The sequence below is a fragment of the Microtus oregoni genome, unplaced genomic scaffold, assembly GCF_018167655.1.
Source record: "Microtus oregoni isolate MIOR12 unplaced genomic scaffold, Mior012 000052F_002, whole genome shotgun sequence".
Classification (NCBI taxonomy): Eukaryota; Metazoa; Chordata; class Mammalia; order Rodentia; family Cricetidae; genus Microtus; species Microtus oregoni.
The window spans coordinates 1,340,184-1,366,403 of NW_024543814.1; the positions used below are offsets into that span (position 1 = coordinate 1,340,184).

Genomic DNA, 26,220 nt, shown 5'->3' on the forward strand with positions numbered 1-26,220 from the left:
GCTGCCCCTCTAGAGTTTTTGTCTCTTCTATAGGATGGATCCCAAAACTGCAGGGATGTCTGAGGAGGCTCAAATATTGTCATGCAAGTTTCCAAACCCATAAACTATTTTTACTATTAATTAAAACAAAATTTTAAAAAATGAACAAGGACAGGAGGGTTAGTTTTGTTAAGCTTCCAGAAGTCACTGTGACGATGTCCTGAAACAGGCTCGTTTCCTCAGATCTACTTACACTCTCCAAATCACCTGTGTGCTCCATGCTTCAAAGCAGGAATGATCAGAAAACACGCCACGTGGGGAGTCAAACGTTAGTAGGGGGAAAGTCAGTTGAGAGTTACAGCTAGGTTCAAAATGTTAATTCTCTGCAAATTCGTGTTAGCATTGTGACAGCACAAAAGAACAGAAGGAAGGTCAGAGTTTTGATGAAGTTAAACCACGCATTCTGGCAAGTTCTACTGCTCACAGAAGAAGGTGAGCAGGGAGTTGGAGCAGCCGCTCCAACTCTTGCGCATCAGTCATGTGACAGCATAGAGGGTCCCAGATGAGCCCTGGAAGGCATCTCAGTGGGAGCCTTTATCGCCTATGCTTCTTGCTTACATCATGAAGTGGCTACATGGTTAGCACTTTTCTGCTCTATGAGAAACATGCAGAAGAGTCTATCTAAGTTTCTGTTTTTTCCATTGCAGCAAAAGAGAAATTATTTTTGCTGCAAGGTTGCTCTTTGCTAAATCCTAATATGATCACAATGTGCCCTTAGTTGAGTAATACTGTAAAATGGGAGAAAGGACAGAAGGAGCAACTTTGAAGGTGGAAACCCACTCCTCCTCTATGGATGGTAACAGAGCGAGTGAGCAAAGGACACAAAGCATGGTTCAAATACCATTTTACAGGACAGGAGCCCCTGTCAAGTTACAGCTTTTTGGCACAGTCGGGGCAATACACCTGCTCATTATGAAACACAAAGCGCTTGTTGGCCAGATTCACGGAGCATTTTTTGCAGTGGAAGCAGTAGTCGTGCCAGGATTGTCCTTCATAGGCCACCACACTGGAGCCTTTACCAAACCCTGTGGGAAAACACAAGAAAACAGAGAGAACAGCTGAATGAAGACAGATGAGGAACCCAGGAGTCAGAGATAAAATGACAACTTGCCCGATCATAGAGTCGACAGGCACACAGTCAGTGTCTGCCGGGCTCTCTGCTCCCCTCTACTCGACCGCGCATTGTCTCCCACCGCGCATTGTCCCCCGTGCCGCCACTGTCCCCCGCGCCGCCGCAACCCTTCTATGGCTGTCAAGGACCTGAAAAGATGCCAGAGCTCAGCCAATGGCTTCCCTGATTTAAAGAACCCCTGTTCCCATGCCACCACCACTATAGCTCTGTGACGCGCACCGACCTCCCAGCATAACCAGTGTCTTTTAAAGTCAGGGCCATGGCATCAAAGTGGCCACCAGGAGGCAAACTTGGGCTGTTTGTGGGGTGTGCACTTACCGGGCCTCGAGGAGGAGCTGCTAAGCTTCGATTTTTTCTATAAAGAACCACCACCCACGAGGGACAAGTCCTCTCTCCACCCGGATGCCTGCCCCGGAGGTTGGCGCTGGGAAACAGGGTGAGAGGCAAGCGTTTCCCGTGGCACACTGGGGGCTTCCTAGCTTTAGAGACTGGGTGGCTCACTCTTGACACAGTCCTTTTCCCTGAGGATGGCAAAAGTCTTCTCAAATGTACATTTCAAGGCTCCCCGGGGAGATGGGAAAATTGGAGGCAAGGGAAAGGGCTCAGGGCACGTGGATCGCGGCCGCAAGATGAGGAATGAAGTGATTAGCTTTGCTTCTGATCACAAAAAGATTAAAAATACATAAAAATGACCCCGCTAGCAGGTCCCTCTGCACTAGCCTTCCACTATGGAGTGGTATAATGCCAGCTTTTAGTTTTCCAGCCTCCCTAGCCCTCCCCATCCCCTCTTTTCACCCCCTCCCTCTCCTGGCTCTCCCACCACTAACCCCCCACCCCTTGTGCCTGCCCCACCCCCACCCAATTTCACCCCTGGGCAGCGCTTGAACTGGCATGGCTAGTTGGTCAATAGTAGTCAGGAAGTGTTCTGCATTGCAAGGGTTAATCTGGCCTGGGAGAAAATCCAAACTATTTGGGGGAGGCCTTTGGGGCCACCATTGTAGGGGCATTGTCTAGGGGCCTTTGTGGATGAAACCGACGCCAGGAAATGAGAGATGGTTACCATGCACAAAAAAACTAGCCTGGCAGACTTAGCAAGGACTCTTTAGCCTACCAGTGATGGGGTTCTTGCATCCAGCACACTTCTTGGCCACAAAGTTCTTGTAGCAATCCACGCAGTAATACTGGTCCTCCACAGCGGTGAAACGCTGCCCAGCCAGCTTCTTAGAGCAGGTAACACACACAAAGCACTCGGCATGCCAGGGCTGATCCTGGTAAGTGATTCCTCCAGATGTGATGGCCTAGACCAGGGAGTGGGGCACCGGGATTCAGATTCAACAACCAGGCACTGAGCTGGGTGCTTTGGTATACAGTATCTCATTTAATCACCATTACAGCCATGGGAGGCAGGTGCTATTATTATCCCCAATTTACAGATGAAGACACCAAGGCTTAGAGAAGGTCAGCCTCTTCAGAAGCCAATGAAGTAGAGGAGGCAGGGCCTCCAGAGCCAGGGATGCCTGACTCAGAATGGAGGGGCACATGCTGATGACTAGAATCAGCTGTAGCACTGCTTTCTAACCCCAGGCTCCTCATCTGTAAAATGGGCACAATAATTCCAACGTCACAGGGCTATCATGAGGATGGAATGAGATAGTGTGTGTGCAGTGCGCTGCAAATTGTCCAACACCAGGGAACGATGCTCGGTGCACAATTACCACAACATACCTTGTTGCACTTCACGCAGTGCTTGGCAAACTTGGTCTCATGGCAAGTCACACAGTAGAAGTCCTCCCCTTTAGGGAAGAAGCTTCCGGTCCCAATGACTTGCTTGCAGTTGCTGCAGGTGAAGCAGTCTTTATGCCAGATGGTGCCCTTGTACTCCACGTTCTGGTCTCCTGCAGAGGGAAGCAATCCAATAGCCACACTGACAGGCTCTGCAGGGTGCTGCATCCGCTCAGCTCCCCAGCCCTTCCCCAGAGGCGAGGGGATGCAGGCCCTGCAGTCAGTGGCCTCCCTCAACCTATCCCCATGTGTTACTTGCAGTCATGCCAACGGAGGGTTCTGTTACAGGTGGGGATGAGGCACCTGAACCCCCACTCCCCCACCTCCACCCTTGCAATAACTGAAGAGCTTCACCTAACCCCAAATACCTGAGGGAGAAGCATGCACCAGTCACTTAGTACACCCAAAGGAGAAAAAGCTACATACTTTTCACTTCATTCTCTTGCCAGACTGTTCTTGCCAGTGTTCTTTAGTCTCCGAGTGTGTGCGTGTGTGCGAGCATATATGTGTACGCATATATACGTGTATGTATATGTGTACATATATATGCCAAAATCTCAAAAGCAGCTCACAGCAATGTTAGCCCCACCAGGACAAGCAAGCACACACCATGTCTGCCCTCAGGGTAGCAGGGGGCCAGTACCTGCCACAATGGCCTTGAAGCACCCTTTGCACCTGGGGGAGTCCTCCCGAGTGGCGCACTTGTTGCACAGGATCTTGCCATCCTTGGACACAAAGGTCTCGCTGGCCAAGGGGTGAAGGCACTTGGCACAACGGAAGCAGGTGTCATGCCAGTAGCGATTCTTATAGTGCACCTCCTGGACATCAAGCAGAGCAGGGTGGCCACAGTGAGGGGTACTGGGGGCAGTGGCAGTAGCCTTACCATCAGACACCAGGTTCTCCAGGGCCGGGGAACTACTCACTCAGATGTCAGCCCCTTCCATGTGGGGATGCCCTGTGCTTTTAGGAGTAACAGAATACTGAAGTGTAGATGAAAGCCTCAGAGCTCCCAAAGGACATAAGAGGAGAGGTAGGAGAGCCCTCAGCACAAATCTGAAATTCAAACGCTTCAAAATCTGAAGCTTTTAGAGGGTTAATAGATCCCACAAGAAGAAGAAGAAAAGCACATCTGGTCTCGTGCTGGGTCACAGTCACAATGTCAAAGCGCAACACAGTTTATCCTGCATCTCTGGGGAAAACAAGACCTTTCCGGTACGTTTAGCTATAGCACATAAACGTCATTCCACACACAATTACTTTCAAAAAGTAACAACGATAAAAGAAAAGGAGACCAGAGGCCATGAATTTGAGAGAAAGGGTGCAGGGGCTAGGGAATGCCCAAAAGGGCTAGAAGGAGAAAAGGGAAAGGGGGAAATGATAGGATTATGTTTAATTAAAAAAAAAATAAAAAAACATTGTATAAAATCACCTTCAAATTATGCACACAGAAGATAAATAGAATGCGAACAAATTTTGTGTTTATACTTGGGTATTGTTATCAAAATCTTTCATTAAAAATGTCCAAGAATTATAAAATAAGAAAATCCAAACTCAAACACTTCTCTTGCCGAGCATTTCGATAAAAGCCATTCAACCTGTCCAACTCAAGAGCTGCAAAGGCCTTAGTGGGCCATCTAGTCCAAGGCCCATATTACTCTATTTTAAGCTAGGGGGCATGAAAAGTACCCTAGGCAGCATAGAACCTGTCTCAAGTACTTAAGGCTGCTGTGACGAAAACTCAAAACGGTGCGCGGCTGCAAGAAAGTACATGAAGCCCAGCCCGCCCTGTTCCCCCTCGGGGACAATAGTTACCTTGGCATCTGCGCTTATGGGCTTGCGGCATTCCACGCAGGTGTTGGCACAGAACTTGTCGAAGCACTTCAGGCAGCAGTGGTGGCCATCCTTCTGCACATACTTCTTCCCCTGCAAGGGGTCCCTACAGTAGTGACAGTCGAACTTCTCAGACATGGTGCCCACCTTATAGCTGGAGGGACCTGGAAAGGCAAGCAGGGAGAACAAATGGGCAAAGGGAAATACAAGGGTGCCCTGTCACAGAAGGCTCCGGAGGTTCCTGCGCACTGCTGCCATGGAGCTAGGAAAACCCTCTAGTCCTCAGGGCCTAGCTTCCACTTGAGCTTGGCTAGTTACCAAGTGCCACGACAACTGATACTTCACTACGGCTCCCAGGAAGAAAATACCTCTGATTTGAACACTAAATGCCACATGTCAAGGACCAGCGACTCCCTGCGGACATGTCAGAAATCACTCTGCTGACTCACAGAGGACACTAAGGATGGCAAGAGGACCAGTACTTATTCTAAGGTAGGATCCTGGGAGACCCATCTGTTGTTGAACCTGGAATGGAAAGGTGAGGTGGGACAGTAAAGAAGGAAGACTCCTGGGCAAGGCAACCATGAAGTATCTGTCACAGTGAGGTGACGCTTTGTGACGCAGCAAAATCAAATCTTTTCTCAGGTCAAGCCAGTAAGGACTGGGCTGTTCACTGACGTATTACCTTCTGGTATGTTTGCTGCTCTAAACAGCAAAAGTTTCAAGTTGAATCTGGAAAACTGACTTCTGCAAAGATTCAAAATAATTCCAAGGACCTCCTCCCTCCATCCCCTTCCCATGAACAAACTCCCTCAGCTATGGCCCTAGATAACCATATATAAGAGGTCTGCCAAGTACCAGAGCCCTGCTAAGGTCTTCCGTAGCCCCTCTGCCAAGTCATTTAGTAGAGAATCCTGCCACCAGGAAGGCACCAAATTTGGGTTTCTATTAGTTTCCAATTTCTATACACATGTGCTAATTTTTCCTATCACACTTAAAAAAGGGAATTTACAGGAGTAAACAGACAGCAATTATTTGTGTTAGAAGTACAGGAACTGAAACTATCTGAACCCAAACTATTCATCCACCATGTAATTTCGAGAAAGAATGGAGGAAAGAAACGAGCAGTTCTGCTACTCACCGCTGCTCTTCCACCAACTGAATGGCCCACACTCCTGCTTTGGGTTCCATTCCCAGTTTTTTTTTTTTTTTTTAAATACAACCACATGTCTAAGTTGTTTGGATCCTGTTGCCATACGCAACCAAATAGCAGAGAGTGAGCTAAGGAAACCACACCCTTTGTCTGGGAACCCGCTTGGGCGGCTTGGGCAGAGGCTGATGAACTCTCACTCAGACCTGTCAATCTCTGTAGTCTGTCACTCAACAAGGGAAAGCCGGCCATGGAACACACACAATGCCTGCTGCTTTCCACTGCCACCTCCCAGGCCCCTCATCTCAGAGAGCTGACTCGGGAAGTAAATGAGTGATATTTCTGTACCACAACAGTTGCCTGGCACAGTTCTGTCACTGTCAAATCAATAGGGAAGAGTACCAGGGAGAGTCCCTTGTGTGCCTATGTTAGATACAAAGTGCGTCCAACAAGGAAGCCGGGCCCATCTCCTGGAGTTACTCAGCTACTTTGCGCCATCTGTTCAACTTCCTATAGCCTACAGGTACCAGTACCCATGGCCATTAGAGCCTGTGGGAAAATCACTCTCCGTTTGTTCTAGCTGGTCTCTCCCATCTCATAGAGACTCTTGTTTTCTTCTCCATGTGGCAATTGTATAACAAAGTTTTCTTGCTAAGGGCTGATTTGAGGAACCAAGTGATTCTTTAGTAAGGGTATATGCCACATCAGCCTGGTGGTACAAACCTGCAACCCCTGTTATAACCTCAGAAGACTGATACAGGACCACAGGCTCAAGGCTTGTTTGCACAATAGAGTGAGTTCAAAGCTAGCCTATGCAATTTAGCGGAACTGTCATCTCATGATTTTTATTTTAAAAAGTTTTAAAAGGCTGAGGATACAGCTTAGTGGCAGGATCCTTGTCTAACACACACAAGTCCCGGCTTTTAATCCTTGGTACCACAAAATAAATAAAATGCAAGAGTTAACTCCAAGGACCTCAAATGATCAGTGGCTCCTTAGTACCAATGGCAAGGAAATAGAATTTGTACAGCACAAGCGCCCTGATGCAATTAGCCTTTCAGATCCTATCACCTAGGGCCACATTTGAAAAGCGATCATTCTCTCTTACTGAGTTGCCTTTTTCTTTTTACTATCGCTCTTTTAATGTCTAGAAAAGCAGTAGTGAATTCTAAATATTTCTATATCCAAGAACTATACTGACCATGCCTAAAAGGAGCTGCCCTACCTTTTGATATTGCTGAGCTCTAATTTTATGGTTAAAATATAGGTGCTGGGGCTGGAGAGATGGCTCAGAGGTTAAGAGCACTGACTGCTGGCTGCTCTTCCAGAGGCCTAGGAGTTCAATCCCCAGTAGCCACATGGTGACTAATAACCATCTGATGCCCTCTTCTGGAGAGTAGGCATACAAACACACATAACACTGTATACATAATAAATTAATCTTTTACAAAAAATACGTGCTGATGTCACACAAAAGGAAAATATACTAGAAAAGACAGAAAATTCCCTTTCTAGCTATCTCTAGGAGTTTTGTTTTGGCTTTTCTTTGAGACAAAGTCTAATTCTGTAGTCCAGGGCTGGTCTTGAACTTGTGGTGAACCTTCTAGTTTGATCTCCTAAATGGTGAAATTTTTATAGGCACGAGCCACCACAGCTAGCTGGTGCCTAGAGGTTTTCAAGAGAAAGCCTACAAAAACTATGGTTTATAGTGCCAGAGATGTACCCACCGAGCCTGCTTACTTTACAAGCATTTATTCTGAGCCAGTCCCACCTTTTGTCACTGCTCAGTCCCATAGCTACAGAACATGACCTGCTCAGCTTCTAGGCGAGCAAACGACCAAAGAATCCACAGCTCACCAATGAACACAGAAGTATTCAGGGGCAGGGTTCCAACCTTTTGACACTGTGATATGATGTTGTCATCTACAAATGTGTTGGGCCCCATTTGTAGCTATCCTGGGATGCTGTGGGTAGTCTGTGGGTAGCAGGCTGGACACACCTGTACCAAAGTGTATTGAATACACACACACCCATATCATTCCTTTAACACGAGGTCTAAAGCATACCATGGAGACAATAGATGAGCCAACTCTAAGTTAATGGTACCAACAAGGAAGGTTTTGGGTCTCAGTGCTTTCATGTTTTTGCTTTCGGCAGAGTACGACTTTTTTGTTCTTTAAAACCAGGAGGAATCAGGATCACCTCAGATTCCCCAACACAGTATGCTTCAGGCCAGACTCTGCATACAGCTGGAGAAAACAGGTTTCAAAGGGACTATTTTAGGACTGATTTTTAACAGTTGACTTAAGTCATTTCTATGGGTGGAAACACCTATTAATCAAGATAAAATAGCATGTCTAGGAATGTTGGTTTTATTGCCTAATGCACAAACAAGCTGAAATACTTAAAAGTATGTTAGTAATGTCAAATTTGTGAACTTTAATAATTTTTTTATTTTATGTGCATTGGTGTTTTGCCACGGGTGTCGGATCCCCTGGAACTGGAGTTACAAACAGTTGTGAGCTGCCATGTGGATGCTGGGAATTGAACCCTGGTCCTCTGGAAGAGCAATCAGTGCTTTTAACCACTGAGCCATCTCTCTGGCCCTAGAATAGACAGATTTTTTACGTATGAGAGCTCTGTCTACAGTTATGTCTGTATGCCAGAAGAGAGATCAGATCCCATTATAGAGAGTTGTGAGCTACTATGTGATTGCTGGGGCTTGAACTCAGGTCCTGTGGAAGAGCAGCTAGAACTCTTAACCACTGAGCCATCTCTCTAGTCCTTAATAATTTTTTGTGATAAATCTAATGGAAACTTTGGGAAACCTGGATTATCCAACCTCATTTGTCTAACTATGTAATTATAATTACTTGACACAAAACTATTCCAAAGCCTCATAGCATGTGCTTTACTACAAAGCTGGAGAAATATATTCCTATATTCACCACACCAAAACCTCATATAAAATATGGGTAGTATGCTCAAGACTGGAACATTCACAGGAATTAAGGATGTCAAGAATCTATCTGAAAAAAAGGCAATGCCTGCACAGAGGTCCTTAAAGGAGAATACATGTCCTTAGTGGTGGGGACCATGAAAGATGGAGTTACACCAGAATTCATGGGAGGAGAAAATCTTCCAGCCCTGCCCCAGCCTCCATTAGAAATCAGCAGATGAGAAAGAAAAAAATGAACCTCTCTGCGGGGAGGGGGGCTCTCTCTACTCTTGCTGACCTCATACTCTTCAGTGTTTATCTCTTAAGATATCATTTTACCTCTTTAGCAATTTTCAAGTACACGCAATGTTCAACCTTTTATACTCTACAAGCTCCCAGACACATCTGCCTTGACCTAGGGTGGTTTTAACACATTAAATGAAAATTTTGCTGCATGTGATTACAATGCTGCCTCCCTTATTGCCTCTTCTATGAAGGACACTGTGTTCCAGGGTAGCTCCTCTGATGAATTTTAATCTCATGTGGCCTTCATTTGTACATGGTAGTGCGGTTTCTGTCACAGAAACTTCTACCACTGTAATAGAAGCCCAAGGACCTAGTGTGGACCTTCTGTATAGAAATCTTTCAGTGTGCCTTGCTGGTAGACAGGTAGAGAAAGGTTGCCACTGTTAAGCTTCTAAACTTCACTGTGTGGACAGGCATTCACAATGGACTCAGATCCAATGAACTCAGTCTCTATTTCTAAGCAATATTGATTTTCCTTCTGAGAATTTTTTTTTCTTTTATGAACCAAATTCTCTTCTGCTTTCACAGATGAAGGAACCTAATACAATGCAAAATACTATGTCCTGATTTCAAACCTCACCTCCCATTATCCTAGGGTCTCCAAATCTAAATTATACCTCCCAGTCATGTGAACTGTGATCTGATTTTTCTAAGATATCTTTCATATAAATGTATTTAAGGTAAGTAACTCTGGATGCTTAGCTTAATCCAGTGGGAAATGTGGCTGGGTGATCAAATGCTACCTATCTATCCTAGGTTGGCAGGCTGATTTTCTTTCTATGCCTGCTTCAAAAGACACATCATTCTTCACTTAATAAGGAAGCTTCCTATCAGGAAAAAAAAATTTATTTCCAGTGTGCCAAGAGGTGACTACAGAAACCTCAATGTCTCAACAACAAAGGATTGAAAGGGGCTGGGGGCGGGGCTCAATCAGTAAAACGCCATTGTGAAAGCATAAGGAGCTGACTTTGGATAGCCAACGCCCAACTAAGAAGACAGGCACAGTGGTGTGTGCCTGAGGAAGAAGTGACAGGAAATCCCTAAAGCTATAATGACCAGCCAGTCTAGCTCAACTTGTCAGCTCCAGGGTCAGTGACAGATCCTGTCTCCAAATATAGGATGGAGAGTGACTGAAACCCCAACACTGACCATGCATGTGCATGAGTGCACACGCGCACGCACACACACACACATCTAAGCACTCTCACACAGAGGTATAAACATACAGAAGAAAAATGAACTAGCTTCAAATTTAATCATATACCCATCCAACTAACCAAGAAACAAGGTAGGAACTTGCATTTGTCCCTCAAACCAAGTAGTTCAAGTTAACATTTCAGGAGAAAGTGGGTGTCATATGGAGGTGACTTTCTTCTGTGCGCTTTGCTGGACTGCTCTAACAGCACAAACACTGAACACCACCCAGTTGGAAAAAAAAGCCCAGCTTTTCCCTACTGTTTACGGCTCAGTGCAGCACATCGGTGCCATAGCAATAAAGGCTGGCTTCCAAAGAAAAGGACATACTGCACTCCTGAGGACATTCAACAAATATGGAAGGACGCCTCAGCTGATGAACAGGACACTTGTGTCACAGACATGCTAATACACCCGGAAGTGTCATCAGACATTTGAGAACACACACCTAAATACCCTCAGGGAGACGGAGTTTATGAGTCATAGCTAAAAAGCAGTCTATCAAATATCATAGAAAAATCAGCAAGGGTTATTTATTTTTGGCTTAAAAATAGAACATGAACACAATGATTCAATGTTCCTAGCAATTTCTCTAGAATGCCACATTTGGTAAAAAAATTAGAAGCTCTTTTGGGTAACTGATGTGCAACTAACACCATTTTAGTTTACGTCTGCTGTCGGGAGGGTTGGCTATGGTATCATTAAATGAAAACGTCTCTGCTATTCTTTCAGCAAAGTCATCCTACGACCACTCTTAATGTTGCGCACGTCGCACGCAGCATGTCATGGGAAGAAAGTTCGTGACCAGTGGCCATGGGACGTGTCTTTTTAATTTTTCCAGCTGGGGAAAAGTGGTAGGCAGTCATTTAGTGGTCATTAAGAATACAAAATGTTCCCCTGGCTTCGCCCAGTGTTTGGCTGTGGGTCTCTGCATCTGCTCCCATCAGCTGCTGGATGAAGCCTCTCTGACAACTGGGCTAAGCACGAATCTATGAGTATAGCAGAATATCATTAGGAATCATTTCATTGACTTTTTTTGCCAGTCATACTTGGTGCTACGAAGCCAGGGGAACCCCACAAAAGATGGGCCCTTGACTTGAAAGCAAAAGGGTAAAAGGAATTGAACTGCTGTTTTAACAGATAAGAATGTTCAATGCTGAATGTGCACATTGTCCTTAAAATGTCTTCTGATGTGTGCATGGACACTAAAAATGAGCCCAAATCCAAACAGCCAAACCTTCATTTTGCTCAAAGGAAGCCCATTTAAGAGCAACATTGATTTTCCTTCTGTGAGAGCTTCTTTCTTTTCTATGGAACTACTTATTCTCTGCTTCTATAGACCAATGAACTTAACACAATGCACACTGTTATTTCTTGATTTGAAAAATCATGTAACAAGTGCAAACAATTGTTCTAACAATTGAGGCATTATTTATTTGTATTATTTCTTATTTTATTACATTATTACTATTATTAACTAACAACTTAGGTATCGTTTTTAGGTATGCCATAAATACCAGCTATTAATCCGACTGTTCTGAGCGTTAATTAGTGATTATGTCTCCCAGCTGATGCGGAGTCAAGTCCGTTAGGACAACTGGTACAGCTGACTGGCAGATAATCACAATCTCAGGCATGTGGCAACCATATTTGTAAAACTGTCGCTGAGGGTTACAGAGAAATCATCAAAGAGCTTTTAAACACTTAGAAACAAAGCAGGAACTGCACATCAATGAATTAAAGTCAACTCCACTGCTGTATACGTGCTTTAAAACACTGAAAAGGCCATTTCTTCAAAAAGTGTTTCTGTTGTCAAAATATCAACAGGCAATCCCATGTTTCAAAAAATAAAACTCCAAAAAATAAAAAAAAAAAGTAAAAGACTACCATTAGTAGTAACTTTGTCCCTTAACCTCCAAGTTGGGAGACCGGACCAAGTTTTTGGTTTCTGCCCATCTATCTTACTTCATCAGCTCCAAGAAAGGGAACTGTTATTTGGGCAGAGGGAAAGAGCGCAAGAGCCACATTCTTGGCTTTGGGAGTGATCCAGACAGCAGGCTAACTTCACAGAACTGACCTTTCATCCTCCAGCACCTATTTCACAGGCATCTTGTTTAGAGCCAAAAGGCTCCCTAATGGCAGACCATAAAACATGAAGAAAATCCTCACTCACTCTTGGTCCTTATCTAGGGGATAGGAAACTTTTCCAGTTAAGAAAAATGAATACCATATTTTTCATAACAAAGAGACCTATAACTGTTTCTTTAGAAAAATTAAGAATATTGTTCAGAAGAAAGAAAGACGTGTCAGGTCCTTCATGGATACTTTAAGTTATACATAACCCTTCTTCCCTCGCCCTATTCAATTCGCCTTTCACAAACACCTGAAGTTAGACTTCAAGCATTGTAGAGCTGAAGAGCGCCCTTATAAATGACCCAAAATTCCTAATACTGCCCCCACAAAACAAAGAAAATCAAACTTCCTTCCTCACACCATCTCTTAGTTTCATAAGATAACCTGAAAATGTACAATAAAGTTTAAAAAAGTCAAATGTCTAAACTTACTTGAGAAAGAAAACTTTCATCTTTGAAACAGCATGAGAACAAAATAGGTATCAGCTGGGATTTACTTACCATTTACACAACGCTAAAATCATTCAGTCCAAAATTATCTTTAGACAAATGACAGATTCATTGCCATAAACAACTGTCCTTAAGCTAAGAGAAAGAACAGGGAGTTTTTACCTGAGTGTCTTTGAGAAGCCATGGCTCAGAGGCCAAGTTCAGGAGCAGCACCTAGACCAGTCTTCTCTCAACCCCAGATGATAACGCTGTGCCTCATTTGTGAACACACATTTAAGGGGAAGCAGCTCACAAAAATAACCAAGAACAGATGTCCCACCCCTCCCCTGAGATCACAACCTTAATCCCACTAGAAAATTCTTAACCATTTTAGGTGATCCAAGGGAGAAGAATAGGACCCAGTAAAAATACCACACGCTACATATAAATACCTGTGGGGCTACTCAGCATCCAAATTAGCTTCAGCGCCAGAGAGGCCACATAGAAAGTCATCCCTGTACCGGAATAAAATTTGGACTCAGCTCTGACATAGCTTAATGCTGAGCCAACCTTATTAATTCACTTTACATGCCACAGGAGCTTGCCTTTGGTCCTATAAATCATGCATTTCTGTCCTGCTAATGATAAAAGTAACTATAGGAGATGGACTTAGGCTACTGGTGTAATTTAAAGGAAGTTAGACACTACAATGAGAGAGATTTAGAGCTTTAAGGACATTTAATGTCTTCCTGGCTATGTACCAGCAAACAGCGGATCACTGAAATGGGGAGCGATTGTGGCTACTCTAACCACAGCACCAGAGAGAATGGTATAGGTCCCACACGTGCAGAGCCTTGCAACATCTACAGTGTAAGATGGTCTCTCTTACTCTTTTTGCTTCCAGGGACAATGATAACACATGAATAGACATCAACTGTCATGCATTATAGTAGCAGCTCCACGGACCATCATTGGCTGGATACTTGGCGATTGTGAACTGGTTCTAAGAAAAGCCTCAAAGTCTGTCTAGGACCTTTCCTTTGCCCTGGCTCCCACTTTACTGGCTTCCTTGCCGTCCCCTGCACTCTCTCAGCACAAAGTCTCTCCCAGATGTTTCTTTTCCCATCTCAAGTCTTCACTCAAGCCACTCAGAGACTGAAGTCACTGACCACCACCAGCACAGTTCCAACCTGGCCCATCTTGCTCCCATCCTCTCCTGCTACTTTTCCCCAGTTTCCCCAATCTGATGCTCCTTCAGTTCTAAAGTCCTGCTAACAGCAGCCATCAAAGTAACTTGTCTGCTTTTGTTTCTCACTCTTCCCTCTGTTCTATGTTGGTGACGTGATCTAGAATACAACCCAGCTCCTGGGAAGTGTTCAAAAGCTATGCCTTGAGCCGGGCGATGGTGGCGCATGCCTTTAATCCCAGCACTTGGGATGCAGAGGCAGGCGGATCTCTGTGAGTTCGAGACCAGCCTGGTCTACAAGAGCTAGTTCCAGGACAGGAACCAAAGCCACAGAGAAACCCTGTCTCGAAAAACCAAAAAAAAAAAAAAAAAAAAACTATGACAAGCCACCCGTGTCAATTATTCCTCCAAAACACAGTCCCAACTGGAATCTAAAAGGTGGCTTTGTTGCTGGGTGGTGGCGGCGCACGCCTTTAATCCCAGCACTCACTTGGGAGGCAGAAGCAGGCAGATCTCTGAGTTTGAGACCAGCCTGGTCTACACAATGAGTTCCAGGGCAGCCAGGGCTCCACAGAGAATCCCTGTTTCAAAAAGAGTGGCTTTGGCTTTACTATGAACTGTAAGAGAGGTAGCAGAATTTCACTCTGGGACTGACCCTGGGCAAACTAAACTCAACAACCACTAGTGTGTCTGACCACGCATGCTCCAGGCTGGGGGCTAGGGCATTGCTTGCTTTGCTTGTCCTCACATTCCTGCAGCATAGGGCATGCAAATGTGATGTGGACAGATGGGTAAATGAGTTTCCCAGTTTTTTGAACTTTAAGCTTTCAGGTAAAAGTTACTCTCAAAGATAACTAAAATTTCTGCCTACTCTTTGTTATTTAGAGACTGGCATAAGAATAAAAAATTCAGGATGTTTATTTAAAAAAATAAGCCTAAGAGAATAGGTACAAGGCACTGTGCTCTCTTCCACACCCTCCTAGACATTTCCTTGTTCAGGATCATTAAATTATAACAGACTGACCAGTTACAACAATACCACACCCCTAAAATCAACGTACATTTTCCACTTAGAGGAAATGCTCTTACTTTATTAGATGACTAACCTTTACAAGTCCTAAACTTATATTTTAATGAGGCATTCCTTTCAGTAGGGTCAGTGTATTTTTAAATGACCCTCTTAACAGTGCTATGAACAACAAACTTTGTGTATCTATCTAATGCTGCCTCAGAAGACACCACTTCTAGTTTCAAGCTTGACACTGGGACATAGATTTTATAGTGACTTGGCAGCTCATTTAGGTGTTGGTTCATTTTGAAAGGCAAATAGAAATTAGGGACATATGGCTTCATGAAGTTGGCAAATATACTTGGGTCTATTTTGCCTCAAATATAAGAGAATACACAAAGACAAGAAAGCTACTTTGTGATCACTAGTTAGTCAATAATGACAAGTCTGTGTGATCTGGGTGCTCAACCTACTACTGTACTTACTCTACTTGCAACACACATCAAGCATGTAACTCAGCTTTCATAAGGCACTTTGTAAGACATGACTAGGGTCTGTTTGGAAACCAGCCTCCAGTGTTAATGTCAAATCTCACAAAATTAGACGTTTTACCAAACTAAAAGCATGATGGGCTATTTATTGTCAATGCTCCTGGTTAACTTACAGAACTTGATGGTTAAGACCCTACTGTAGAAGATGCCGCATACCTGAGTCAGGATATGGAGAAATCAAACTAGTACTCACCCGGAAGTTCCGTCCCTACTGGCTAGCTTTCACAGTGCTGGGAGAGTACCATAAACACCACCAGAAGAGGAAAGCAGTCATCAGGCTTACCCAGCTATGAACTCTGCATGCTACAGTGACAACTGGCCTGGTAATTAGCCCCACTGGGGCAACAGTGGTATGATGCTATAGGAGAACCCAACTACTTTAGGATTGTATTTAAGTCCCACTGCACACGATGAAACCCACATTTGGCACCATTACTGGGGCTAAGAACCTGTGGTTAGACAGGTCATAGACGATAGGAGAGAGCATACTCTATTACTCTGCTATACGGTATAGTATTAAACTGACCTCTGATGGCTTATTATTACACCTGTGAATGAGTCCACTTTTGCACCCTCATCAGAGAAACTTCTTTTTGCAGTAGATGATGATTATCATAGAAACCCTGCAACTGGTCAAAGTGTGGAAACTAAAACTGAACAATGATCAGCCCTAAACGAGACATCTCACACCGCATCCCTGTTTCCCAAGGTTCATAGATCATTGTGGAAGATGGAGCAGATTCTAAGAGGCAGGGGCCATGGATGGCCACCAGGAAACAGTGTTTTCTCTGCGCAGTAGGGCATTTTCACACATGAATTCACAGCAGTCAAGACAGTATGCACAAACCCTTCGCAGGCTCTAGCCAGACAAATCCCAGCATGGAGAGGGAAGGGTGGACACCAAATCCAACCACTGACTTAAGAGCTATTGGCAACTGATAGCTGCTGGGAGAGGAAGAGTCAGTTTTCCTTGAGGATGTGGCCCCTGGAAGGTTGACCATGCTTCAGTGGAAGGTCACGCAACTAAGCAGCACAAACTGTATTTAATGGGTTTAAAAAACAGACAACCAAGAGTAAAGGGGGTTGGATTTGGGAGGAGTTCAGAGAGAGAGAGGTGAATATAATCAAGACACATTATATAAAATTCTCAAAGAATTAAAAATGAAGATAAAAAAGAAATAAAAACATTTTTTACTGAGAAAAAAAAAGAATTTCTCAGTAAGAACAGTTAATAAATTGTCCCATCTTGGCTCAACTGTTCAGACACTTCAGTGGTTACTTAGCTGACACCCAAACAGTCACTAACTTCACTGGTATTTGTGCTGATCTTGTTATACATTAACTGCATAATATTTAACAATCTCATCAATAATCACTGTACTGTTTTCAAAGCTGTATTGTTTGCACTGTTGGGGAAGCTGGCTGGCAGAGAGTGAACAATTCTCTTCAGAACCTATCCAGGGCTAGTCAGATTAGGATGACTTTTTAGTTTAGTGCTTGGCATCAAATCCCTTCAGTCCCCCCTAGTGGGTAATCCTCTCAAGACCACTGACATCAGAGTTTATTGTAACGGCGTAAATGAATGCAAACAGATTGTAAAATATATACACAGCTTTAATGGGGAAATTAGACTTACAGTACCACGGTTCCCGCGGAGAACAGGAAGCAGAAGGGGCAGCTGCGCATGCCCAGCAGATTTATAGGTAAACATTCGCCTGAGGCGGACACGACCCCTAAGGCTGGGCTTAACCCTACAGTTTATTACTCATCCTTGTCTTCCAACAATCCACGGGTGCATTCTATCTCCTCACTGGGATCTGTTCATCATTCTGCTGCCCCATTTCTCTTACATGACCAACAGCTGGATCGCTGTCCTACTGCTATGTACTACAAAGTGATTTGCTAGGCAGAAAAACTGTTACCTGGATCAATATACAAATTATTTATATGCAAGGCAGAGCATGGTGTTACAGGAAAGATATAGTGTTAACACTACTTATCATTGACAGGAATCTTATCAAGATGGGGCCAGAAAGCACTTGGTATAAACATCATGGCATCTATACCATGACTGATTCCTGAATAGTGAGGACTGTCCTGTTCAAAGAATGGGAAGGGGTCAGTCAAGACAAAGGCAGAATGTTGGTCAAGTCGTGAGAGGAATGAGGCATGCTCCAGAAGCAGGATAAAGTCTGGCTGGGAGAAGGCTGTTCGGAGCAGAGTGGCAAAGAAGTGATGCAACCAAAGCGAGAAGCAGGAAAATCAGAACACAATTGGTGCAAAGGAAGGGTAAGATTTGAGTGATGTGAGCAGTCCTAAGAGGAGATCTCAAAGGAAGAATCTAAAGGCTGGGAAGTGGCCTTGAAGGGCACTGCATTTGACCAGGTAATATACATGGCAGGGCTAAATGAATATGAATACTAACAATGGGGACAGAAAGACAAGATTAGGTAGAAGGGATGTTAGAGGGCAGGAGAGAGGAGGTATTAGCTGCAGAGGAAGGGATGGAGTCAAAAGCTGACTGCCACTGAAATTCTGGGTGAGCAGGAAAATAGGGGAGACTGTGTGAGGTGGAGCCAGTGTGAAAGAGTGGCACTTCATGCAGCCCTTTACAGTTGAGGTTCTTCTGAGATGGCATGAGCAAACAGACTTTAATGGTACCTAGCATTTCAAGTCAAGAAAGACCAAATGTAAGAATTCTCATACTGCAATATAATCCTAGACTCTACCTCTGAACTACCACTGGGAGGATCACACTTCAAAGTTCAAATGGGTGAAACCCAAGAGTCACACAGCAAATTCAGTGACCCACTTGGCCCATGCATCTCAAGAGCTCCTCTTTCACAGCATGACTTGTGGTCGGCCGGTCTTCTATCTTACTCCATTTTCTTTTTACTCAAGAAATTTTCCAAATTACTGAAAACTCATTAAAACAATTAAAACCACTAGTCATGGCCAAAAGCAAGAACATGATTACAACCTGGAATGGAGGCTTGGTGGTTTCATCTTGAACTTTCATATATTATTTTATTCTTTCCTACTACCAATAAATTAATCCATTGTAAGTTTCTCCCAGAATAATTTTGTCAGGCTACAAGTCCCTCCACCATTTTTCCTGAGTGAGTCTAAACACAAGATTAAAGCATCTCGTCATGTACTATGATATGATGGGATTCAATGATGAACTGTCCAGAGTATTTTTTGCCCTGTGTACTCATGCCAGAAATAAGTCCAGCAGCTTCAGCCATCTCGGGTTCCTGGCAATCTTTAAGGCTGAAGGAACCTTTTGCCAAATGACATGTCCAATTTTGCAATGCCACTTCTTAAATGTCACAATTCCCAGCATACCCATGAAAGAGCAAAATGAAGGAACACTCCGGGATCACACAAGTGCTGCTTCATAACATAAGAGCCAAATGAAAACCCAGAATTCTGCTTGCCCATAGGGCCCCTGAGTCTCAGAGAAAAGACAAGAGTGTCTATGGGAAGGGGAAGACCCATGACAAATGCCATAAGATACACAAAAAGACTATAAATACCAAGGCAACTTGAAAATGCCAAGTAAGTCTATTGAAGATAATTTATCTTGCAATTCACCATGGCCTAGGGTTTCTTTATAATACTCACTCAGGGATTACAAATGAAAGTGTATGCCATGCTCTCTGTTATCTGACTTTTAGAAATGTCTTATCATTATTAGTAATAGTTTGTAAAGTTTCTTGTCCCCAAAGTCTGTCCTTTTCCATGTTTTTAAAGACCCTCACCAAGATACAGAAACATCAGAACCACGTCCAACGGCTATTTTTTTGTGACTCTCACCAGAAGTCACCATTAGAATAACATTGAACATATGACTATCAAAGGAAGACCCTATGATAATGATATCAGACTTGACAACAAACAAAAATTAGCTAAGAATTTAGATGAGAAATAAAGAGAAAAATGGAACAAAGAAATAAGAATCCATAAAAGTTTTAGAAGAAAATATATAAATATAGATCAAGGGAAATAAATGTCTTTATGAATCTGAGACGCTACTGGTAGGGATAAAGCTTTGTCATATTTTAGGTGTTAAAATTCTCTCCTAGTCTATTTCTACCAGCCACTTGTGATGTATCTGTTTTATTTCCATGTTGCCATGTGCCATGATTCAAAACACCCTTTCAATCATCCCAAGCCCTGGCAATCACTGAGTCCACCTGCTACAGGCCTTCCACGCCCCTGAGATATGAGAGGGCTAAGCGTCCTGTGGCCTTAGTCTACCGTTCACCCAGCTGACGAATATCCTAAACGGCAAGAAGAACAGGCCAAATAAAGCACCCATGCCTTTAGCCTTTCACTGGTAGTGGGGCTGGCATCAGGGCCTTGAACATGCTGGGGATGCACTCTGCCACTGAGTTACAACCCTAGCCCTCATACCTTTATCCTTAGTGCTGACAACTATGACTGACTACTTTGATTACAAAGAGCCCACAATTCTTCGTGAGTGCAAAGTATTTAGCCTAGTGACATATAATCCATCTTCCGTTTATTAAAAGACTATGGTGAGTATTTTACAATAATCTGCATTCCTCTGTTCAAACTGTAAGCAGAGCATAGCTGTTAAACTGGATGTTGACATTGAAGAAACTCATGCGTGGTTAAGTAGGTTTGCTCAAAAGAGAATCTGAACTTAATGCGGTGGAGTGTGAGGATGACAGGAAGAAAGACCAAGAAGTCACTCGGGAAGACCCTCTTTTGTTAAGTGCTAGAGTTAACTACTTTGATAATGGAGCCACTCTGGGTTTGTGGCAAACTGAAGAATTGCAGAGGGCTAAAGCTCACTTGGCTTCTTCTATCTGTCTTGTTTGCCCTACAAGTGTCTCAATCTAGACTCCACCCAAGAGAGGTGGCAGCCCACAGTGACTCGTGTTGAGAGCAAACAAGAACAACTCTCTATGAGAAGAGCTTCAGTGCCAGATACTATTTGTGACAACTGATCTACTGGTCTTGGTGTGTGGTCTACCAACAGATTATTGCCCCAATGGGTAGCTTGTCTTCCCTGACAGCCAGTCTATATATGATGAGAACAGAAATTTTGGAAGGATTGTTCCTCGTACCCAGTCAAGATGATTCCAACTAGAGGTCTTACTCATTACAACACAAAGCCTACGAATTAAGTTTGTAGCAAGTGATGATCATGGTCCCTTATCTTTCCTAATTATCAATAGAGACTAATTTGGGTCACTAATCCTGAGCGGGGAATGAAACATGATGGATTCTCTCACGCAACAGCAAGAGTCTAGTTGACAAGACCATAAACTCTAGTTAACTCCAAATTGGTAGTCGACACTAAGTTACAAGATAGAAAGACTAGGCTGAAGGGGGAACAAGAGGAAGCAGACACTTAAGGACAAGAGTAGTTTCAAATCTCCCAGAGTCAAGCACTGTGTTCTCTATGGCAGTTAGCAAGTACATTGAAGAGAAGGAAGAGAACACAAGAGTCAGCACATGGGCCTCACAGAAAGGAGGGCAGCAGAGCTGAAGATAGAACTCAGTAGAACACAGGCAAGGCCCTGGGTACAGTCCATTAGGACATCCCAAAAAGAATCTTAACTAGGTCTACAGTAGCAGAAGCTAGTAAAGGACATACACTTGGGAAGACTGCCACATTAACCTCAATTTCAGCCCATTTGGTTTCCTAAACTTTTGTTTTACATATGTGAATACTTTTTCTGTATGGATGTTATGTCTATCATGTGCTAGTCTGGTACCTGTGGAGATCAGAACATGCCATCAGAACTATGTTCTGATGTTACAGACAGTTGAGAACCACCATGCGGATGCTTGGAATGAGCCCCAGGTCTTCTGCAAAAACAGAACTCTCTCCACTCAAGGATTACCTCTCCAGGCCCATTTCATCTTTACTTTCAAGCAGTGTAACAATGAAAAAGAACAAATATGTGAAATGTGTACCTAATGTTCAAAAACCTGTGTTGCTTAACGTATGAAAAATGAGACAGTAATTAACAGTAATTAGTCTACCACATCCATGAACTTCAAATAGTTGTGTGGACTGCACAGAACTTCTCAAATCTCTCCATTCAGGGCTTAGTTTTACATGAGATTGGTTCAACAATTAACATTATCTTGAAGATAAATAATTGTGGTTGTCTCCAAATTTAGTATGTGTATACTGATTTTATGAAGTTCAGGTGAGCATAGCACAGTGGCTCACAGAATGGACTCTGGAGCTACAATGTCTGGAGAAGAGTTCTACCTTTATCACTTTCTGGTTGTGTGACATGGGAAAATTTTTATATAATTTCTCTGTAATTCAACTTGCTTGTCTACAAAATGGAAATAATAATACTGTCTATGTGATACCATTCTGATGAAGATCTATGTGATATGATTATGAAAAATAGAGCATGTTTGTAACTCAGGAGAGTGACTGACACACAGCAATCACGATATATTATTTATTTAATGACACTGCAAAAATGTAGCTGTCCCCAAACATCAGCTTCCTGCAGTAGAATTTATTAAGTTCACCAGTTCACAGGAGGTATGTGGAAAGGAGATAAGAGCTCGGGATCTTGGCCAAGAGCCCAGTTTGAAAGACCATGGGCCTGCGAATAACTGGAGAACTTGGAGCAAAGTTGAAAGTCCTCAGGACTGAGAGGAATGGAGGCTGGAACAGAACAGCCCAAAGGAGAGGGCTCCATGCCCAAACATGAGTAAGAAGGGTTTCTGAACAAATGAGAGAACACGGGAGAACAAAGGTCCTTGAATTCTCAAGGGAATGGCTAGGTAGATTAAGGGCACCTGCCTGATCTAGGAGTGAGTAAGGGTTTTTCCTGTATCCTTCCTACAAAAAAAGAACCCAGTTAACAAAGTGGGTGAGGGAGCCTTTCCAAACACAACTTCTGATTATGAACGAATAAGGCAGGTTAACTTTGGGTCACACGCATCTCAGAACTTATGTTCGTTTCTCAGGACCAATAACAAAAAGAGGCTACTCCATAGCCAGGAACCATCTCCAGTCTGCAAAACTACAATTGCATTCTGTAAGCTGATTTTCAGTGCATGCCAGGGATATAGATATGAAAGACCTATTTTATTAAACCAAGTATAGGACAGGCTCTGAAGATCAGGTGAAAGAGTTGCCTTGGATCACAGCTTGGGCAAGGCCTAAGGTCTCAAGTGTTATAAATATTTGCCCTATACATGACCAAATATTCACTGAAGTCAATCCCGCGTATCTATGCCAAGATGAATTTTTGGTTCAAAGGCAAGAAGAATTTTCTAACCAATCTGTGGACAGGACAGATGAAATGGTAGCAATTGGCCTTCTAGACAGCAATCCACAATGAGCCAGTACTTAGAAAAGAAGGTGACTATGGGGAAAAAAGCTATATTCTCAGGCCTCCAGAGATCACCCAAGACTCCTAAAGCTACCCCTTCCCTTCCTTAAACCTGATGACTCAGCTCATCCCAAGAGAACATGAGGAAAGGGACAGGAACAATGCACAGCCCCTGAGAGGTAGTATGATGGAGCAGGGGACAGCTGTGGGGTCAGCTTGGAGGAGAGGGCAGACTGCTCTCAGTGTCTTCCCTAGGCTCCTCTCCAAACTCCCATCGCCGCTCTAGAGGCAGAGCTAGGGAAGACCCACAGTCATAATGTCTCAACCCTTAATTCCCATTAAGAATGCCTTACCTATTTTCCCTATACTTCCACCAATCAGGGATTCATTTGAGTTAATAGTATTCCTCTATAAAATAAAAAAATGACTGGTGAATGGTAGTAAAGGTAGTTAAAAGATATCAAGTCCTCTGGAGTTATCAGTAATAGTACATAAAAATATTTCAGAATGATACTATTTCTTGGGTGGGAACTCAAGAAGCTGTGCATGATTTTACAGGTCACAGTAATTGCTGAAGCTTCCAAGTTCCAGACTTCATCAAGTTGGTCTTTATCTACTCAAATACACTATAAAAAGAACACAAGCTAAGAACCCACCCTGTTAGTGTACTCAATTCAACAGGTCTACAGCATATTTACACAGTTATACAGCCATCCCCACTCTCTAACTTCGGAGCATGTTCACCACTCCCAAAACGGTCTGGCCTTCTAAGCAGTCCCTCTTCTTTCTCCCCACCACCAGCACCCTCCCCACCCTAGGCCAGCCCCTCACAACGACAAGCCTACTTCCTGCCTCTATGGAGTTGCCTATTTCAGACATTTTATATAAATGGAATCATATAATATGTAGTGTCCTGGCTAGTTTTATGTCAACTTGACACAAGCTAAAGACATCTGAGAGGAGGAAACCTCAATTGAGAAAATGCCTCCACAATATCTGACTAGGGCATTTTCTTAAATAACGTTTGATGGGGAAGGGCCCAGCCCACTGCGGGCTGGTGGTCCTGGGTTCTGTAAGAGAGCAGGCTAAGCAAGCCAGTAAGCAGCACCCCTCTAAGGCCTCTGCATCAGTTTCTGCCTCAAAGATCCAGTCCTGCTGGAGTTCCTGTTCTCACTACCTTTGATGATGAACCATGAGCTAAATAAACCCTTTCCTCCACAATGTGCTTTTGGTCATGGTGTTTCATCACAACCATATGGACTCTAAGACAAGTGCTATCCTGTGTCTGGTATTGGTCACTGTCTTTCTTCCGTTAGGTATTTTCAAGGATGTTAAACATCAATTACTACTTTGTTTCCCAGCTGAACGCTACCCCAGTGTCCAGATGCACAATGCACTGTTCATCCAGGTGTTGGAGGGCACATGCGAGTCATCTCTACTTTTTGGCCAGTATAAGTAATGCTACTATGAGCATCTTTTTGTGTGAGGGTTTTTTAATATGAGCTTTTAAGTTTTCATACTTTCATTTCTTTATTGGCTGGTGTGTGCACATGCAGAGATCGGAGGACAACTTGAGGGAACTGGTTCTCTCCATGAGTTCCAGGAATTGAAGTCAGGTGGTCAGGCCAGGCAGCAAGCACCTTTACCTGCTAAGCCGTTTCAAGAGCCCATTATATATATATATGTGTTTGTTTAAGGCCAGCCTAGTCTACAGAGTGAGTTCTAGGACAAGCTCCAAAGCTACAGAGAAACCCTGTCTTGATACAAAACACAACAAAAACCAAAAAATCTAATTAAACAAAAAGAGGCTATGAATTTGAGAAGGAGTTTGGGGTATCAACATGGGAGGGGCTGCAGTGAAGAGAGGGAGATATTACATATTTTAATTCGTTTTTAAAAGACAAAAGGTAGATTATTATATATTCTACTCTTTACCTTGCTGTTTCTACTTATTCTGTTGGAATTTATATTTGGAGAAATGTCCATGTCAATACATAATGAGCTTTCCCATTTTTCATATGTATATAGTATGTAGCCATGTGGAGATAGATATAGATATGGATATGGATATAGATATAGACAAGTTCATTGTTTATAGTTATGGATTTCTAGGGTTTTCTTTTCATTTTATTTATTTATTCATTTATTTATTTATATCAATCCCAGTTGCCCCTCCCTCCTCTCCTCCCACTCCTCCTACCTTCCACCTACCCCATTCCCTGTGTGCTCCTCAAAGAGGGTAAGGCCTCCTCTGGAGAGTCTGTCCCATCACCTCTTTGAGACAGGACCAAGACACCCCCCCCACAGTGCCTAGGCTGAGCAAGGTATCTCTCCATAGGGAATGGGCTCCGCTGGTGTTTTGTTATGACAAACAGTGCTGTAAGAAAGCTGGGGTGTACCAACTAAAAATGTAGTGAATCAAGAAGAGCTGGCTGCACCAAATGGATGGCAGTTTTGATCACAGGAAGGAAGAGATGAGCCAGGCGGTGGTGGCGCACGCTTCTAAACCCAGCACTCAGGAGGCAGAGGCAGGTGGATCTCGTGAGTTTGAGGCCAGCCTGGTCTACAAAGTTCCAGGACAGCTAGGACTTCATAGAAAAACCCTGTTTCAAAAAACCAAAAGAAAAAAAAGTAATAGAAAAAAAATAAGATAAGCAAATTGAAATTTCAAATGGATCAAGTAGCTCCCAAAACCTAGTGATGTGGCAGATTTTTTCTGTACATACAGAGAAGACGCCATCTAGAAATCTTATGCCAACTATGCTAAGATCACCTTTAGCTAGTAAGCTATCCAGAGAGTAAGTAGCTTTTGATCCCAAGTCTGCATTCTTTACAGTAAATCAAAGGCAATGAATTTAAAATATCCAACTTAGTAAAACACATCACTAAGCATGTACACACCACATATTCATGCAGAGCCACACCAGGAGGCATTAGTGGCAACTAAGAGCTACTTCTCAATTAAGAAGGTGCCTTGGTGTTCATTAAGTCTTTAGGCTGAGAACCTCTAAAGCACTTGGCTTCCAAATGTTCATGTTGTTTTCTTTATCTATTAAAAAAAAAGGAGGCCTCCCAGCTGGGGATTAAAATGTGAGCAACCTGAGCTGGGCACAAGCCCTTCTGGGATGAGACTGGAGACATGTCACTGATGCATACTACCAAGAAAGTGCACAACTCTGAGTCACAGGTCTGACTT

General features: G+C 43.5%; 1 protein-coding gene across 7 annotated transcripts in view; it reads right to left on the reverse strand.

Annotated features, from left to right (window-relative positions):
- Positions 1 to 866: 866 nt before the first annotated feature.
- Fhl1 (four and a half LIM domains 1) overlaps positions 867 to 26,220 on the reverse strand; it is a 40,825-nt gene continuing 15,471 nt past the window's right edge. The window contains exons 1-7 of one of the 7 annotated variants that reach the window (XM_041637248.1): positions 13,385 to 13,447; positions 4,766 to 4,947; positions 3,597 to 3,771; positions 2,897 to 3,066; positions 2,283 to 2,469; positions 1,490 to 1,692; positions 867 to 1,064 (exon numbers count right to left, since the gene is read on the reverse strand). In XM_041637248.1, the coding sequence (XP_041493182.1) occupies positions 981 to 1,064; positions 1,490 to 1,692; positions 2,283 to 2,469; positions 2,897 to 3,066; positions 3,597 to 3,771; positions 4,766 to 4,947; positions 13,385 to 13,445 (1,062 nt within the window). In that variant the 5' untranslated portion in view covers positions 13,446 to 13,447 and the 3' untranslated portion in view covers positions 867 to 980. Of the gene's footprint in view, positions 1,065 to 1,489; positions 1,693 to 2,282; positions 2,470 to 2,896; positions 3,067 to 3,596; positions 3,772 to 4,765; positions 4,948 to 5,924; positions 6,008 to 13,115; positions 13,215 to 13,384; positions 13,448 to 26,220 lie in introns of those variants that run through there. The other 6 variants (XM_041637249.1, XM_041637247.1, XM_041637251.1 and 3 more) reach the window with 6 other exon arrangements.